Raw genomic sequence first — 18,020 nt, 5'->3', positions numbered from 1 at the left:
AAAGAAAATATGTTTCTGTGCGACTGTTTGCTCTCTATTTGCGTTCATAACCCGCGTCGAAATAGAATGTGGCGCTGGATGATGTCTGTGGAAGCTGGAAACATGCAAATGTCACAGGGCAGAGAGGAGTGACTGTCGTTTAACAGCAGACGGGTGGAGATGCAGGCAGCCGCTCGGCCTGCAGGTCGTTATGGCAGAATGACCTCCTGGTGCTCTGAGTGTCTCATCTACCCTTCCCCCACCCGCTCCCGCCATCAAGCGTCATTACGCAAAGGAACCCAGGTGCGCGCGCAGCTCCACAGCGGCCGTTCGGACGAAGCTAGCTAGCGCTCGGTGTTGCGAGGCTATCACTGTCACTTCGCACTTAGTTTCCTCCTGAAAACGAGCCGAGCCCGGACTCTTCCGTGTTACCGGTGTGAATGTTCTCAGCTGGTGGATTATACTTTTATTTCATGCCGCTCTGCCCTTCTCCAGACGGTGTGCGGATGAAATTTAGAGAGCAAACGAAACGAAGCCCGGTCGGTGAGGCCGCTGAATGAAGAGTGACGAACCGGAACCGGAGCAGGAATTGGTTGTGAACAGATAAAGTGTGAAAAGAGGAGAGAAGGGGGAGGGAAAGTATCGCTACATGTTTTTCCAAGGAAAAAATAAAATAAAATTCAGACTTAACTTTCCAGAGTTCTGTGAGAGGCAGGCCACAGAAGGAATTAAGGAAGGTAAGTAGATAGGAGACAGAAGGATGAAAATAAGAAAGGAAGGTCAGTAGGTATAGGTCACAGAGAGAAGGAAAGGAAAGATGGAAGAAGGGAGGCAGAAGACAGAACAAAAAGGAAGAACGCAGAAGAAACGAACAGAATCGATTAGGAATACAAAAATGGAAGGAAGAAGGCCATAAGGAAAGGGAGGTAGGACTCTGAAGGAAGGATAAAAAGAAGGAAGGTAGATGATGTCTACTGAAGAGATTCATGTCATAAAAGGCTTTCCAGAGCAGGCTGGGAAATAAGAATTGAGACATTTTTGTTTTTCCTTTCTTCAGTCCATTTTTGGGTTTGAACACTTAAACTCATACGTTGAGTTAATCAACCGAGTGCTGAATGAATCTGTTTATTTTTTGAGTTAGCAAAATGACTATAATAGCTTGTTTTCAATGCAGCCGTTTTAGAGCCTTAACATATCACAGTAAAATTATTCCTAACTCAGGTTGAAAATAAGTATTTGTCCACTGTCATCTAATAGGATTTCTAGTCTCTCCAACACAACAGTTTTCATAGAATGTCGGGAACAAAATCAAAAGGTCCGACTGAGAGAAAAACAGCAAACACACTGATTGTGTTGGACACAGTTTAGTCAAGGGATGAATGAGTGAACAGGACGAGGAAGAGGTTAGGTCTGTTTTGACAGCAGTATTTTTTAGCCCTGGGGTTTTTGGGTCCAGACAGATTTAACTGGACCACATTTTATCGAGATGTTTTCTCCCAGTCATCAACAAGTCCTGATTCTTGTACCTCATCAGATTGTTTTTTAAGACTTTCCTCCCAACCTGGCCGCCGAACGAGGGTTTCTATCTAAATTAATGGCAGAAATTTTGGATCTGATCAATTCATCTTTATCGAGTGTTTGCGAAACGCATACCTTTAAGGTCAGCGTAATTAAACTTTTAACTTAGAAACCCGGCAGTCTCGGCTGGTTGGAAATCAATAACTAATTTGAAAAAGTCTCGGACAAAACACGTCCCTAATCAACAACAGGACCGTAAACGGCGCCGACGTGTCTGGACCGCGGCGTGCTCTTCCTCCTGGAGATTGCACCACGACTGCTTCCAACGATGCTGAACTTCAAATCAGAGCGTTGATTTTACACACAGTGGAGCAGTTCAGTCCAAAATAATTCACACAATTGATAGGTTTGAAATCATTTTTTATCCAACCATATTCGGACAAATCTGTCTCCACCAGAGCTCTCACAGCATCACACAGTTCAAAAAGTTGTGTCATCCAAACATGCAGAATCCATAGCTCTTCTGTAAATTCTATAATTTCTCCCAAACACCACATTTGTAGCCAAGTATAAGCTTGTTGTTCCGATGCTTAGATAAGACATTGATGTCTCATGATGGCTGAATTATGAATAGGCTATAATCTGCTTACTTGATCAATGCCATGATCTTAAATGGCTCATGGTGTGAGGAAACGTACTCACCCGTGAACTGAATTGAATTTTTTATCTAATGGATATGCCGCAGTTGCAAAATTTTTTTTTTTACATTAGCAGAATATCGACAAATTTAACTCTCCCACTACGACACGCATGAATATTTCTGGACCCGACTGTGGGTATTTATTCAGAAACCTTCACAACTGGGATCTGCAATCTCACTTTAGTGTCTTATAGCCGAGTTCCCGTGCACTAAATATATCCATCCAGGAAAGTTCAAAGAAAAGCTTCAATTAAAAGAAAAAGAGCTTTTTCTTTCCCACCGCCATGATGAGAATGCCTGTTTGTGGCAGCCAGGTCAAACCCGCGCTGCTTTCAAAGCGCAGCAGAACCAATTTGAGTGGCATACAAAACCGCCTCTTTAGACAGCATCACCAATTATCTGCCAGCATCAATTATCATGTTTTCCTGCTGCTTTTGCCGCAGTCACCTTCACCTGTTTGAAGTTTGCTCGCCTAGTTGCGTTCCCAGATTGCAGCGCTTCCCATCTGGTTCAGGTTGGAGTGCAGGGAGACGGGTGGTGGGGCGGAGGGTGGAAGGTCTGGGCTTGAGACACTTATGTAACCCACAAGTTACTTTAAATACACCTGATAATAGTAAAAGGCAGGTAATTCAATTTACTTCTTTGACTAATACTATGAAAGTATGTTTAAAAAGAAGTTGGGCCGGATCAAAAGACTCTAAATTCTCGGGAGCCAACGTGTGAACAACAACAAGGGAGTGCACGAAGTGTCAACAAGACACAGTCAAATTTAATAATATAAACAATTGTGGATCCACATGTACAATTGCAACAAAATCCATTTACACTCTCCAGTCTTGTGAAAAAAATGAGACATCAAATTAACATCACCAACCCCCACTCGCGTTTCCAACACTGGGCTACACTTATCACTTCATTGGGATTCTCGCAGGATTCAATCACACTGTCAAGCTTGGACAGGAGGTCCGTCTTCCCAAAGCGGCGGGTGAATTACACATCGAGTTGCAGGCAGAGTTTTGAACACAGTTTTCTGACAAGTACAGCCTGACGTACTCATGGAGCCGCTACCGGCGTCACGGTCCGCTGTCTGCAGCCTCGCATGCATGCTGATGCTCAACAGATGACAGCGGAGCAACAGTGAAGCAGGTGTTTTCATATGTAGCTCACGCGCCCTCAGCCCCTTTCGAGAAAATGTTTCTTCTTAATTATCTAACAGAATTCACACCACTTGCACTTTTTCACACTTTGTCACTTTGCAGCCACAGATTCGGAGTTACTTTATTGGGAGTCTCCGACTGAAAGGAAATGAAAAGCAAAAACAATTACAAAATCCTTTACAGATAAAGATATAGTTTGGCTTTATATAGTATTTAGTTGCAGCTAATGTTAATGCACTAATTTCAATGGGAATTATATTTGCATCAAATTAATTCTATAATTAATTATGCCTTCATATATTGTATTTTTGTTGATATCTTGTTGTGCACAAGTCATCTTTTCTGTCGTTCCCGTTTCTTGTATGGTTCCTAAACTTCATTCAACTCAAACATTAGAAAACCACATATATTAATGCCTTTATTTAAGAATTTATGTTACTTTATTTGATGAGGTGTGCATATGACTGACATGACACAGTCATAAAAATGACATAACACCCTTCATAAAGATAAAGGATTCCATAAATGTTTATGACTGTTGTTATGAAGTATCATTCGGTAAATAGTGACACTTGTATAAAACTTGCATTAAAAGTCCATTGAAATGGTCAACTTTGCAATATAAGTGTGATTACTTACCAAGACTGGTAAGACTGACATGGTCATGTCAGTCTTATGCACGCTCTGTCAAAGTGTTACCAAATGTATACAAGAAAATTTATTTAGGGGATGGTAAGTATTGTAAACATTTTCAAAGTTAGCAAAAATGCTAAACAAAACATCAGCTTCACTAATTAGCGCGTTAAGACTGGGAACTCTGGAAAATCGTAAATTTTTGCATGGAAAAAATGCATGCATATGAGGCAGAACAGTTTGGTTGGTATGTATATGTGCATCCATAGTATATGGTATAAAGTGTTCTGCTGAAAATGCAACCTTTTGACCTCCATTACGAAATAGGTGAAGAAAAGGAATGTCGAGTATCATCCTAAACACACAATCTTTATTCTGGTTTTGGCAGCATCATTTCTTTGAGAATGCTTACTTTTTAGTTTGGAGTAGATATACAATATGGAGCTCAGGTGAAGATTTAGCTTCAAGCAGAAGAACCAGCATAAACATACAATCTGAGGCACAACAGAATCTCACGTGTTAGAATGGTCCAGTCAAAGTCCAGAGAAAACTGCGATTTTTTGTGGTAAAAGACTGGCTCTCTCTATCCAGTCCAAATCCAGATGAGCTATTTTGCTTTTGTAGAGATGTAACCTCAAACAAATGCAGCAGCATTAGTTAAGTTTAAGCAATTTCCCATTGGTCAATTGCGCAAAATCTGAAGAAAACACATTTCTGTTTGTGTTGGTTTTATTTTTAAAAAAAGAAGAAAAAAAACGTGAAAAGTATTTCTGCAAGCCAACACAGTTAGCCTTTAACAAAGCTTTCCTCCAGCCAGTTACTTCTCTTCAGATTATTACTGTACATCCATTGCAACAAACTCCCTCAGCACCTGACCCGACCGGATCCGCTCCCTAGATGGCGCTGTGTCCACCAGGCAGCAGAAAGCTCGTTCTGCTGTTTATCATGCAGTTGTGGCAGCCTGCAAAAAAAAAAAAAAAAAACTTTGCTTTTGTCAGAGGAACTGAAGATTTAAAGCTCAGATTAGCGCATTCGTATCTCTGCAGTTAATTAGGAGCGAGGCGCTAACTGAAACCTGAGCGCTGGAGTGGAAGAATAGGAGGAGGTGTGGCCCTCGCAGACACACAAAAAGAAAGAAGTGCGTTAATGTATATCTGACTGTTCTGCTAATGTATCACCAAACCCGCCTGCTGAGACGGATGAATACGAATGCTTAACCCACACTTACCTTCATATTTGATTCCTTTTTTTTTTCCTCCTGCAAACTTTGATTTAAAAATGCCACACACGTACACACACTCCGGCAGCCAGTCGCACTTCTACCTGAGGTTCACGCATGACTGTCTGTATGTGCGTGTCCTTCATAACGCCGGTGCTAAGGTCACCGGGCTCATATTTTACCTGTCAGGAGTGATCACCGTCGCCTTCACAGCTGCTTTGCTTTCAGTCTGTGGAGGATTCAACTGTCCTCCTAAATCTTTATCGAGAGGTAGAAATAAAAAAAAACTAACAAAAAAAAAAAACAACACAACTGAATCCTGCAATCTGTGCAGCGGATCCATCAAAATGCAGATGTGCAAGGCGCTTGTGGAGCGACAGAAGCCGCAATCGGCCTTACAAAGCTGCCGTTTTATATGAAGGAAAACATCCCATAAAGTGTTTAAATGGGATTAACCAGTTCATTAGCTGGAGTAAAAATTTCATGACAGGTCAGTTGTCAGCTGTTTAATGCATGAGGGGGAGCCCGTTTCTGCTCCGCGGAGCCTACAAGCCTGCAGGGAGAAGGGCCCGGCTAATGCTGCCGAACGCACGCTGAAAGCCATTTGGAAAAGCCATTAGCAAATGTAGATTGTTTTTCTGTCAATTAAGATATGAATTATCCGGCTGACATCAGCGCGACTGATGTAATCCACTTCTATTAATTCGACTAAAAGGACGAAGTCGTCACTACACGAAATCCAATCAATAAACTTTGTCTGCCAACAGCCGTGTGAGGAAATTAATATTCAATGGATACGTTTCGTCCGCGGCGTGCCGCTGATGCAAGTAGTGGACAAAATGGCCAGTAACGAGCTTTCTGATTTAAGGATCAGGATGAGGACGTTCGTTTTTATTCCAGGAAATGCTTCACTAAGCTAGCATGTCTTCTATTATTTTAGTTTCCTTGAGCTGTTATTAATGCTTTAATCACCATCACTGTGATTTCTCAATTTGAGCAGTCTAATTGTTTAATTACAGTGGCTTGCAAAAGTTTTTTTTTTTTTTTTACAATTTGTTATAAAGAAGGAAAACCCAACAAAAAAAAATTGCATTTTGGGATTTTAAACAGACCAGCTTCAATCCTGCCATTTTTAGATGCTGTGTTTTAGCTTCAGCACAGCTGATGCAAACAGTTCAACTACATCTATCCTCCGCATGTCAGACATCTGCTGGAGCCTGTTAATGAACAAGCCTTTCAATCAGGGGAAACAACAAGAACGATACAGGCTTTTGGGAACTTTAAACTGATGAAAAATGAATTTAGCTGAAGCTAAGTGAGCTAAACATTTTGAACGCTAGTAAAAATGTTAAAGCACTAGACATTTTAGAAGTTAGAGGAAATGGTAAAGCGCTAAACGTTTTGTAAGTTAGCCAAGATGCTCAAGGGCAAAATGAAAAATTAGCTCTGCTATTAGTGTACCTGCCACTGATTCATTGTTATTGGTGTTTTTACATAATAAAATCTTGCCTGCATTGTTATTCAGTCCCATTTTCTTGAAATCCACTAAGTACAATTATGTGCCACCAACAGTGAATATCATATATTCAAGCATTATATAGGTTGTGAAATAGAGTCACACTAGAAAATAAACATATATAGCATATACTCAAAAGGCTCTCTCATGGAAAACAAGCACTGGACACAACTTAATCACATATGGTGGCGGGAGTCATGTTAGAAAAAAAACAACAAAGAAAACAAACATATTGAGAGAGATAGAGAGAAAAACAGATAGAAATAGGAGTTTCGTCGAGCTGAATATAACCAGTTATATGCAGATTTGGATGCACCACCTGGATTTTAGAGTAAAAGTTGCTGGATAATTTGTGCTCCTAATTAAACTGATTAGTGTGACACATTTGGAGCTGAATCTATGAACATTATTTCTAATTCAACTTGCAAGCTCTGTCGGTCTTCTAAATCCTGGCTCATATTTTGCTTTTGGCTCCCATTTGCAATCTAACTGGTTGATACTGATCAAAAAGCAACAAATTGGGGATTGTAAAAAGCGTGCACAAACACTACAGGTAACAGAAAATTGCATTTATAAATGTACCTTCTTCTAATAAGACGGTATTTGGTGGAGTACTGAGAGAAATAATTGGATTTGCGTAGTAGAAAGTGTTTCGCTACACTCCGATTCTCTCCAAACACTCGTTTTGGGCGAGGTAATGATTGGAGCGCCACACTGATTCTCTGGTTGGTTTTTAACTGTTTTTGTAAAACAAATTAAGAACTGGAGCTGCTCTGCTGGAAAACGCCCTCCACCTGGAACGTAGTGGGAGCACTGAGGATGCTGAAAGATCCTGGAGCATCTTAGAAAACGCTTAAAAAAATAAAAATAAAAAAGCCAAAAGGGTCGGACGGGAAAGATCCACAAGTAACACAAATGACAAACTCTTGTATCGATTTAGCTGCTTCCGCAGTTACCATTATTGTGGCGATACGTCTTGGTCCGAGCGCCGCCGCTTGTTCAAATTAATATACATTAACCTCCATTGTACTGACTCAAACAATATAAATCTCTTTTTTTTGTTTATTTTTTTTCTTTTGGAGGAGCAAATACAATTTCTCATTGTAAACGGCTCAGACTGGGGAAAAAGTCCCCTCAGTTGAATGGATCTCTGCCGGGCCCTGCGGCTTCCTTTTCGCCTGTGGCAGGATGAATGAGTTAATATCATTGTGTGAGCTGGATATACTCACACATGGTGCACTGATATCCTACATCAATGGGCTATTGCAAGTTAATGACCAGCTCTGCGAAGGCCCATTTGCAGGAAATATGGACTGAGTTAGGGGGAAGAAAAAAAAAAGAAAAAGCAAAAGGCAGCAGGGAACGCAGGTGCTCCTGCGGTTGAGGAGCTCATAACGGAGCGGCGTGGTTGTGGGGAGTCTCATTTGGCTGTGCGATCTCGCGCAAAGTCTCAGCTCAAGCCGAAAGCCATTCCTACCACGTTGCGAACACTTCGGACCCTCTGAATTCTCTTGTTGCTCGAGAATGTGCATGTGGATTTGCATAATCGTCTGTAGGTAAATGACAGTTCTGCGCTGCTCTGCGCGTCGTCTGAATAGAAATGGTCGCACTTTTAGGGTATAAAAGGAAGTCGGCGAAGCAGCGGCTAACGGGATGAGTCTTTGGCATCCGTCTTGCTGCGGCGCCGCCTCCTGCTTTTATAGCGTGAGGTGAACGAATGAGTGACAGACACCCACAGCCGAACATCCAAAACATTTGGGAACATTTTCTTTTTTTTATTTCTGGGAATTGTTTGAAGTCAAGGGAGCAGAAGACAATAATTAACTGGTTTAAAAAGCCAAGTATCAACACACACGCACTCGCACCCACACACACACACAAAAAAAACAATGAAAAAGAAAAATACACACTGATTTGCATGTAAATGAATGACAGCTAATTTCTTCAATAAATAAAGACATAAAAAACATTGAATTCCTGGAACATAATGTCATATAAATGAGACGTGAAATTAACTATACAACTGAAAAAAAGAGAAAAAAGCAAATTGACAAGTCGAGCAGACAAGACAGTAAGTAACGTCACAGTAAAAATGAAATCAAAAAACAAAAACAAAGAAAGTCAGTAAGGTGCCAGCCCAGATCTCCAAATCCACCATAATCAGTCTTTATTATCTTATACTCGTATTTTTGTTTGTTTTAGATTTCCAATAAAAAAATAAATAACATGATGAAAACATAATTTCAGAAGAAGACCCTCACTGAGATCTGAGGGTCGGTGTAGACAGCGTCAGATGGTTGAATTGTCATGCGACTGAAGAGAAACGCCATCTGGAGAGACGAGACTTCCTGTCTCTCCAGACTACTTCCTGTGGACGTCCATTATTCACTCCAGGGCAAACAAATAACAATAAAAACAGACATGTTGCTACAGCAACAAAAAAAAAAAACCCAAAACAACTTAAATCTAGTCAAATGTACAACTGTCTGGACATCAGGAGGACAAAAATAATAAATAAATAAATAAATAAGAAAAAGCCTACAGAAAAATGCCTTTTTCTGTACAGTAATGAGTCACCAAGCACACGCTGTAATAAACTATGTAAACATTTTTGTTTTGACACAGTTTTCAGTGAAAACTGAAGAAAAAAAAACTTTACTTGGTCACACTGCGGTAAGTTTTTAACCCTACGTTTTACTTTTTACCAAACTTTGACCATGACAGTTACACTGTTTTCAGACACAAAGCATGTTTTATTTTAACACAGCAGGTCAGTTAAAAATGTAAAATAAAGGGGGGAAAAAATCTGACTTTCTTTTTTTTTATATACTAAAAGTCTAATTGGAATAAATGACTATATATTTACTTTCTTTGAAAGCTTAACTTGCTCCTGCAAGCTTGAGGACCATCTAAAATTTGGTTGCCAACGAAGCAAATAAATTTGAGATACACGATCAGCGGCGACTGACACTGTCCAGTCAACCTCAACTGGCCATTAGTTTCTTTTACAACAGACCAAAAAAAATCATTCATCTTAATAAATAGATACACAAGTAAAGGGATAAACAAAAACAACCGATAAAAAAAGAGACACTTTTAAGCACATGTATACGTTACCTCATATCGCGTCCAAGATGGCTACATTAAATGAACCATTTGAATAGCAAAAAAAAAAAAAAGAGAAAGAAAAACAGCGTTTTGACTTCCAACTTTTCCCAACAATCATGATTTCTTGAGGTCCCTCACTTACACAGATGCCAGCACCACATCACATACACCTCACATGCATGCTCAGAATGGCCAAAATGACAGTGATCGTATTTTACAGGGTTACAATGGACGGCGGGGGGGTCAGTAGAACTCCAAGGATAGCACACCTCTTCACAGTCACTTGGGGTCGTGTCGGGGTGTCCGAGTGATAATTCACATCGTCAAATGTCTCCAGCGGGAACTTTTCAAATCATCCCGATGGAGTCGTACTGCATCGTCTCTTTGTAACGCTTACAATAGTAAGTGAGCTCCCGTGAGCTGAAGTTCGTCTGTAAGCGACTCCGCGAGTCTCAAGTTCTCAAGAAAATGTGTTCTTTTTAAATCACAGTTGCCAATATGGTACTGTCAAAATGTTTTTTTTTTAGCTTGGTTCCAAACAGTTTATTCAGGTGTTGTGAAATGATTCGATTTCTATACATAATATTCCTTATCCTTGTCTTTCGGTCTCTTGCTACTGGCGCTGCCTTTAGTGCTGCCGCTGGGCGTTTTATCCTTCACCACAGAGCCATTGGTTTGCGCAGAGTTGCTGATGTAGTTGCGCGTTTCGTCCACCTGGTAGGAACCCTCGTCCCTGTTTCTGTATTTGTACATAGCGTAGAGGAGGATGAGGATGCAGAGGGCGGCGGCTGACACAATGCCCACCACCATGCCCGTGGTACTGCTGGATTCACGGATCACCTCCGAGGCTCCGGGCGGCACGCGCCTCACCACCCCGGGCACCGTGGGCAAGGCGGCGGGTACTGTACGCAACATGGGTGAGGTGATGAAGGGGCCCCTCGGTTTGGTGCCGTCCACATCGAAGGATGTCGGCCGGGGCAGCAGGACAGGCATGTCTGGCTGCAGAGGTTTGACCTCGCGATTGTCCATTTTCCCTGCAGGCAGCTTGGGTGGCATGTCTGAGGGGCCCGCCGCCGCCGGTGTGACCCGGATGTCCGGCAGAGGCGAGGCGGGTGTAGTCCTGCCTGCCTCTGAGGCCTTGCTAGGCCTTAAGTCCTTGGGCTCCCACTTGGGCACGAGAGCTTTGTAGCCGCCTTCATAAGCCGATGTGGTCAAGATCTTATCTGTTACCAGGGAGAAGGTGGTGTAAAAATCTTCATCGTCAGTCGGGGGCAGGCTAGAGTCGAAAGCTTCGCCAGAGCCAAACCCCGAAATCACCATGCCATCATCATCATCATCACCACCATCATCACCACCATCACAATCATCGCTGCCTCGGTCCGACAAGCAAGGTACCCCCGCCTCAGTGGCCATGGCCAAGGACTCTTTGGTGGTGTCGATAATGGTGAGGACGGGGCGGAGGGTCGGGGGGAGAGGGATGAAGGGTGAACGGGTGGATACAGAAGGAATGTCTATGGGGTCCTCAACTAGAACGGGGACAATTAGCTCCCCTCCTGCAAAGTAGAAACAGAAAGAAAGAAGTCAGGGGGATAGAAAGTTTCCCGCCACCGAAGCAAGAAGCAAGTCAAACACACACACCAAAAAAACAAACAAACAAAAAGAGAAAACTGAAAAATGCAAGAAGCAAAGCTTGACATGAAAAAATAAGAAAACCAAAAAGGAAATGATGAAAGAATAGAAACACTGTACCAGTGCAAAACCAATGAAACTCAGAACCAAACAAGACCAGAACTAAAAAGGAACAAAAGAAAAACAGCCATAAATTAAGTTTACGTTGCATCAAAAGGCTTTGAGGGATGCACAAGGGTGAGCCACATCAAACTGATAACTCATTTTAACTCCTTCATCTCCTTTACATTCAGACTGCAACAGAACCTTTGTTCTCAGATTCATGCCGACCTGTTTTCTCATGTGGTGAGCTGTAATTGCTACCTTTACATAACTCTGTCAGTAACTACTTAAATGGGCTGTCTTACAGTCGCTTGAGTGTTGACATCAAAAGTTGGACTGTTTAGTATAAAAAGAAGTCGTGCTACAATCTGTTTGTTATAGAGTTATGCTATTGGGCCTGAACCAAAGTCGAAAAAGGCTTTCGCAAAAGAGAACTGCTTCGTAAATTTTAATCTTAAAATTGACATTAAATTTCTAACCTCAAGATTTCATTCCCACACAGAACAGAGTCGGATTCTTGTTTATTGGTTCACAAATAGAAATAGAAAAGTTTGTAATGCATGGAAAACGTGAATCTCAAACATTTAGAAGGGATGAACCTTCGTCTTTGAGTGGCTGTAAGATTAAAGTAAGTTAACCTCGTCTGGTGGTTTGTGTTGTATTTTTACAGTTCTACAGATTGTATCATGTTTGGACAGTGATAAATTGGTATACTGCTTGTATACTGTATGATATTAGTGTGATCTTTTAAAGGTGCCTGTGTTGCATTTGTCGTGTTTGAATGACATTTGTATGATGTGTGTGTTGTATTCTGGAGTGTCGTACCTGTGCGTTTGTACACACAGGGTTGAGATAGGAATTGACTAAACGTGTCAGAAATGACCAGGTTAGGTATCAGTTAGTATTGGTACAATGCTTGTGGACTCCTGGGAAGGATTTGTATGATAATCGTATAATCTTGTTTTCTTTTAAAGAACATACGGCGATGGACAGTGTACAGAGATTGTACAGTGGACAGCTTTGTAAGCTGTCTATATGATCTTTGAATGGTGTTGGGCTCTATTTGCACAGTATTTGAGGCTTTTTGGCTTGTTGTTTACCCATCTTTGTGCTTTTTAGCCCTAAAAACTACTTGAACTAAAGCAAAAAAAAGTTAAAGGGTTTTGGAATAGAACTACTCCAAAGTAGGAAAGGATAATCTAGTTGCGTTGGCTTCAGTGGGCTCCCCTAGTTGTCCTAACCTCTTGCCTTTTGACCCTACAGTTACCACAATGGCACCGGGCAGTTCAGCGACACCTGAATGTTTCCTGACTGGGTGTGACTTCAATCTTGCTTTTAACAGCTTGTGCTCCCCATTTTGGCATGTGAACCAGAGAAATTAATCCCTTCCCCGTAAATGTCTGTTTCTAATACGCAAATTTACCAACAGGACGCTACTACAAAGAGTCTGAAACATTCAGATGTCAATTGAAACAGCATTTCGTTCTGCCAAAGTGGCTTGTTTGTACATTGCAAAGGCTCACAAACGGCACTATAAAGAGATGCAAACCTTTTGGAATAATAAAGAAAATCAGAATGGAAGTGAAAACAAACAAAAAAACCAATAAAATAACAAAACAGTAATTAAGGCATCGCAAAAAGACTTTGGAATTAGAGCAAACATTGTAATAAAATAAAGAATAAAACATTCACAAAGTAAAGCCACAGATAGAGCTAGTCAGATAAAGGATTAGTAGTAGGTAAGAAGGAAAACAGGTAAAGAAAACCAAAAAGTCAGCTTGGAAAATCATAAAAGCCTACAAAAGAAAAAAAAAAAGGAAGAAAGCATACCATCGACTTTTTTCAACTTACATCAACAAATTGCCCGCATGATTTTGGCAGGAAGAAAACAAAATTTACAAAAAAAAGTTGTGTAAGAATGCCTTGGGACAGGTTAGATTCTCTTTAACAGCTTCTGGTTACGTAGTATATTATTCTCTGTTTAGACAGGATGGTATAGGGAGGCAACAACACATACATCCACACACATGACATGAAAATAATCTTCGCCATCTTTTTTTTTCCTTTCTATTTTTAAAATCGATTCCGTCTTATAAAAAAAAGAAAAACTGTACATTTATGATTCCTACTTTTATCGTTAAATCTCGGTAAGTATCTACAGCCTGATCGGACGACTCTGTAGCTTTTTTTTTTTTCTTTCTTCTTCTGCTTCTTTTTGCTCAACATTTACTTGTTCATCAGTCGTGAACAAAAATGAACTGTACATATCTTAAGAGTCTCTACGTAAAGGGTCTGGGAGGAGGGAGCGTGAGACGGGGTGGGACCTATGAACATACTAGGAAGGAAATGACATAGATGGGGGTGAACGTGTACATCAGTTGCCATGTCCATGTAAAGGCGGCACGAAGCGGTCGGGCGGCATTAGAGCTTTTGGCTGTAAGGAAGGGATGGGGATATACAAACAATGAGCATATACATGCCCATCTACAAAAGAGAACAGCACTCTCAACACTGACAGTTTTACAAACCCTAAGCTGCAACTTCTTTGCCATGCACAAAAAAATGCGCCACTCATTGATTCAAATTCCAAATTAGAGGCAGCTATTCAAGAACAGGTGAATGTTAAAGATAAGCAGATAAACAGTTTGGAAGAAGCTTTTCATTAACAGTGGCAGGAGGTTTGTGGGGGGGAGAGTCTACTTTGGAGGTGGCTTCTCTTTTTTCTCCATGAAAGCATCAATTTGAAACGCAAACCGAAGGCGTCACAATTTGAAACCCAATATCAAAAACCTGAAACAGGAAGAACTTCATAGGGAAAAGAGGAAGCGTTATTCTAACAAAAGGGACGAGTCGAGACTTTTTGAAGTGAGGTTCTGTTTTGAGGATGCGAGGAGTTAACGTCTTGTCTAGATGACTGTTCTGGCATCTTCATTTTGGATGAATACAGAACGAAGCTGACGGCCAGTCTGACACCAGCCGAGACCAAAGTGAACAACTCCAATAAAAAAAATAAAATACTCCTAGCACTTTTACGGCTATGTGATTCCATTTACCTTCAAACTGTTGCCATAGTTTTCTAGCGAGCATTAAGATATATTTAACTATGTTATCTCTCTTTAGTGAAATAAGTTAATTTAGGAATAAGTTAGCCAAAATTAGGCTCAACTTCAACCACCAGATGGCAGCACAGAGTTTCGAATAAGGTCCGACTGTTGTGTGGGATAAGCATAACCCGGCTGAAACAGCAGATCGTCTGGGCTGAGACTAAATACTTTGAGATTAATTCATGACAATAGTCAAAAGTTCAAGTACTCAGTAATATCAACATAAGTCTGAAGGACACATTTTTTAGATTTTGGTACTAAATAACTTTAAATAACTTAGAGTTTCTAAGAGAGCTCCTAAGTGTCAACATAGAAACTTTTTTCTCAATATTAGAGAAAAAAAAGGGAATCTTGCACAGACTTGCAGAATGATAGACTAACATAGGATAGAGCACGACGCTAACCCAAGCATTTTATGCAAATGAATTTTACAGACATCTGGTTAGCTCAGGGAGGAGGTAGAAACCTCCAGTACCAACCAACAAGATCTCTTCATGATGGGTTTTAAAGTTTGTTCCCAAAACCTTTCATCTCCTCCCCAGTGGCTGCTGCCAAGGGGAGGAAACATCCCTAGGTCTAAGCTAACCAATCAGAGACAGACTTGAGGTTTCCTTTGGCATGTTTTTAGAAACAGAAAGAGAAAAGAAAAATTGTCACCGCAATCATGATACTTTCTTTCTAAATGTATGAAAAAAAAAAGATGAAAGACATAATGAAAATTAAGCTGAACGTAACAACCGATGAGGTCAGTGGGGGAAACCACCTGCAAATATATTTTGATGCATTAACACAGTTCTTGTAGGTTATAGGTCAAAATAACGTGATTGTGATTTCAAAGCCAATAACATAAACCACGGTGACTTTGTTGTACATTAAAGTTACTTTAAGAGAGATAACTGTCCACTTTGGTCTCGCCCTCTCTCTGGTTCGCTGCTAGCTTCGGCTTCCAGGAGCAACTCAGCCTGGATCTGGTCTAAAGGGAGGCGACAAGAAATGCATCCACAGCAGAAAAGACCCCAAAGGCTCAACCTTTTGACAGAACCCCACTTCAAAACATCCTGAACTACCCCTTTTCAGGAAGAAAAGAAAAATCATCAAAACATCGGCAGTTCCCAAGAAATTAGCTGAAAAGTTTAAAAATTTGACATCATCAAAAAAAAAAAGCAACATAGTTTTGCATATATGTGTTTGACATATATGCACAAAAAAAGGACAAGAAGCAAGCAAGAAACAAAGAAAGAAAGGCATTGAATCTCTTACACTATCAAAGATGAACAACCAGAAAGCACACACTGAGGCAGACAAAGAGAGGGGGGGACAGGCTCTAGGTAAAATGTCACCACCTTCATATAACTAATAATACGCTTATTATTAGTTACTTCGTCACATTTCTCTTGTTAGTATTTTTAAACACGGGACAGGGCGTGCAGTCTGGATGTACGTCAGAGAAAGAGAGGGGGGAGGAAACGGGTGGGCTCTTTCGTTTGATTCTTTGGATTTTGTAGTTCCACTGTAAGAAGTTGGGTTAATGCATGCTTTAAGTAAGTTGCATTTAGGGAGAGTAAGATACAATAACAAATACAGCAAGCTAGGGGGGGGGATGAAGAGGAGGGTCTACGGTCAGTAAAGGGCACTGACATCAAGGGCTGTGGGATATTTTCTCAAGCAAAAACCATCCATTAGTGGTTAAGGGGGAGAGAAGGTGCATTATGGGTGATGTATAACCAACATTAAATGGCATTTAAGCCCACCACATCCGCCAATTAATCAAGAGGTGGAGCACCAGCGGTAATTAATGAGCTCCATTTTTTTTTTTTTTAGTAAAATGATTTGATGCTCTGTGTTGCGTGCATAACCAACAGCCTTTGTTTGACAGTTAAACATCTGGAGTTCCACAAGAGGGCGCCGGGTGGCAAGTTTATTCACGCCTCCGGGGGATTTAAAGAGACGCGCGCATTAGTCTTCGAGCATCAGTTTGCTTGGGGCTCCTGGAAAAGAACGGCCAAAACTTCCCCCCTAAACTCCGGGAACGTATCGGAGTGAATTTGTGGTCCGTCGTCGCTGTGACGCTGTTCCAGTAACATGAACGGCTCCGTTGGACGAACAACAGTAACACTGCAGCTGATTCCGACTCATGGTCTTATTTATCCAGCTCTTCCCTCCTTGTTTGCTTCCTTTCACTCGCTGCTCGGCAATCGGCTCTCGACAAACTGTTAGCTTTCACTCTGTATCAACAAAACGCTTGGCTGAGGGGTGGAGTGGGCGAGCGGCGCGTTTAGGGGGTCTCCAGGAAAAGGCCGTGCAGAAGACCTTGATGTTGGGTAAACACTTTAATCCTGTGTAAGCTCCTGCACAAGCAGCGGTCGACTCGCTGCGTATCTGAGGCAGACAAATTACAATGCTAATAAGTTTGCTCAACCAGATTGGGTTTGTTTTCCAAACTTTGCCCGATGAATGAAGATTAAATTTTTTTTTTTTTTTTTTACTGCGTGGCTTTTTTTTTTAGCTCTTAATTATCCCCTGCGCCACCCTCCACCTGGACCTGCTGCCACTAATTCAGATTTTTTCTTCCCATTTAACTAAAACGACGTCCAGACTGGAGAAACAGCTTGGCACTGGTCACAAGATCCAGTTTGCAAACGGGACGTATTAGGAAGTATTTTGTCAAGATCCAAACATGACACAATCCGGTAAATAATTAAACATTTGTACGTATGATTGACAAATAGGATCGGACAAAATCAATAAACCACAATTAGAATGTGTCTGTATGTATGAGACATTTTATCTGAATTATTATTCGTCATAAAGAAAATACAAATTAATATTGTTGTAGTTTTTTTTTTTCCTTTTTGTAATTATTATAATTTTTTTCCAGATTTTTTTTTTTACATTAAAAAATATTTAAGACTGTATGAGTTTGGCATTTTGATAAAAATCAATGCTTTTTTAAAAAAATGTTTCCATTTAATCATAAACATTTCAATAATCCCAGATATTTACTTACTTGATTCAACTGATCACAAGTAGAAACATTCATTGAGATACACATTTATATTCTCTATTTATTCTGTTTGGCTTTAAATGTTAAAACCATGAGTGGTTGTGTTGCTGTGCAGGTTGACTGATCTTATCTTAGTGTCTATTTGATTGGATAATAATTAGATATGAAATATTTAAGCCGAATCTGAAGTAACTTTTAATTAGTTTTAGAGATTAATTTTTGTATTCAGTTATTGTCTTTAATACGTAACTCTTTGTTTGTCATGTGTGATATTTAGGACCCTTAGCTTCTGCTGGATGTGTTCCTAGCGTTTTCTTAAAAAAAAACAAAAAAACAACTGAACTTGCTCGA

General features: G+C 40.6%; 1 protein-coding gene across 2 annotated transcripts in view; it reads right to left on the bottom strand.

Moving 5' to 3' along the window:
• Positions 1–8,476: 8,476 nt before the first annotated feature.
• The window catches only part of nrxn3b (neurexin 3b), a 348,019-nt gene continuing 338,475 nt past the window's right edge, over positions 8,477–18,020 (bottom strand). For both annotated transcript variants that reach the window (XM_055044125.1, XM_055044126.1), the window contains one exon: positions 8,477–11,383. In XM_055044125.1, coding sequence (XP_054900100.1) covers positions 10,404–11,383 — 980 coding nt within the window. In that variant the 3' untranslated portion in view covers positions 8,477–10,403. The remainder of the gene's footprint in view (positions 11,384–18,020) is intronic.

The sequence above is a fragment of the Poeciliopsis prolifica genome, unplaced genomic scaffold (genome assembly GCF_027474105.1).
Source record: "Poeciliopsis prolifica strain line A6 unplaced genomic scaffold, Auburn_PproV2 SCAFFOLD020, whole genome shotgun sequence".
In the NCBI taxonomy this organism is placed as follows: Eukaryota; Metazoa; Chordata; class Actinopteri; order Cyprinodontiformes; family Poeciliidae; genus Poeciliopsis; species Poeciliopsis prolifica.
This window is presented reverse-complemented; position numbering and strand designations above follow the sequence as displayed.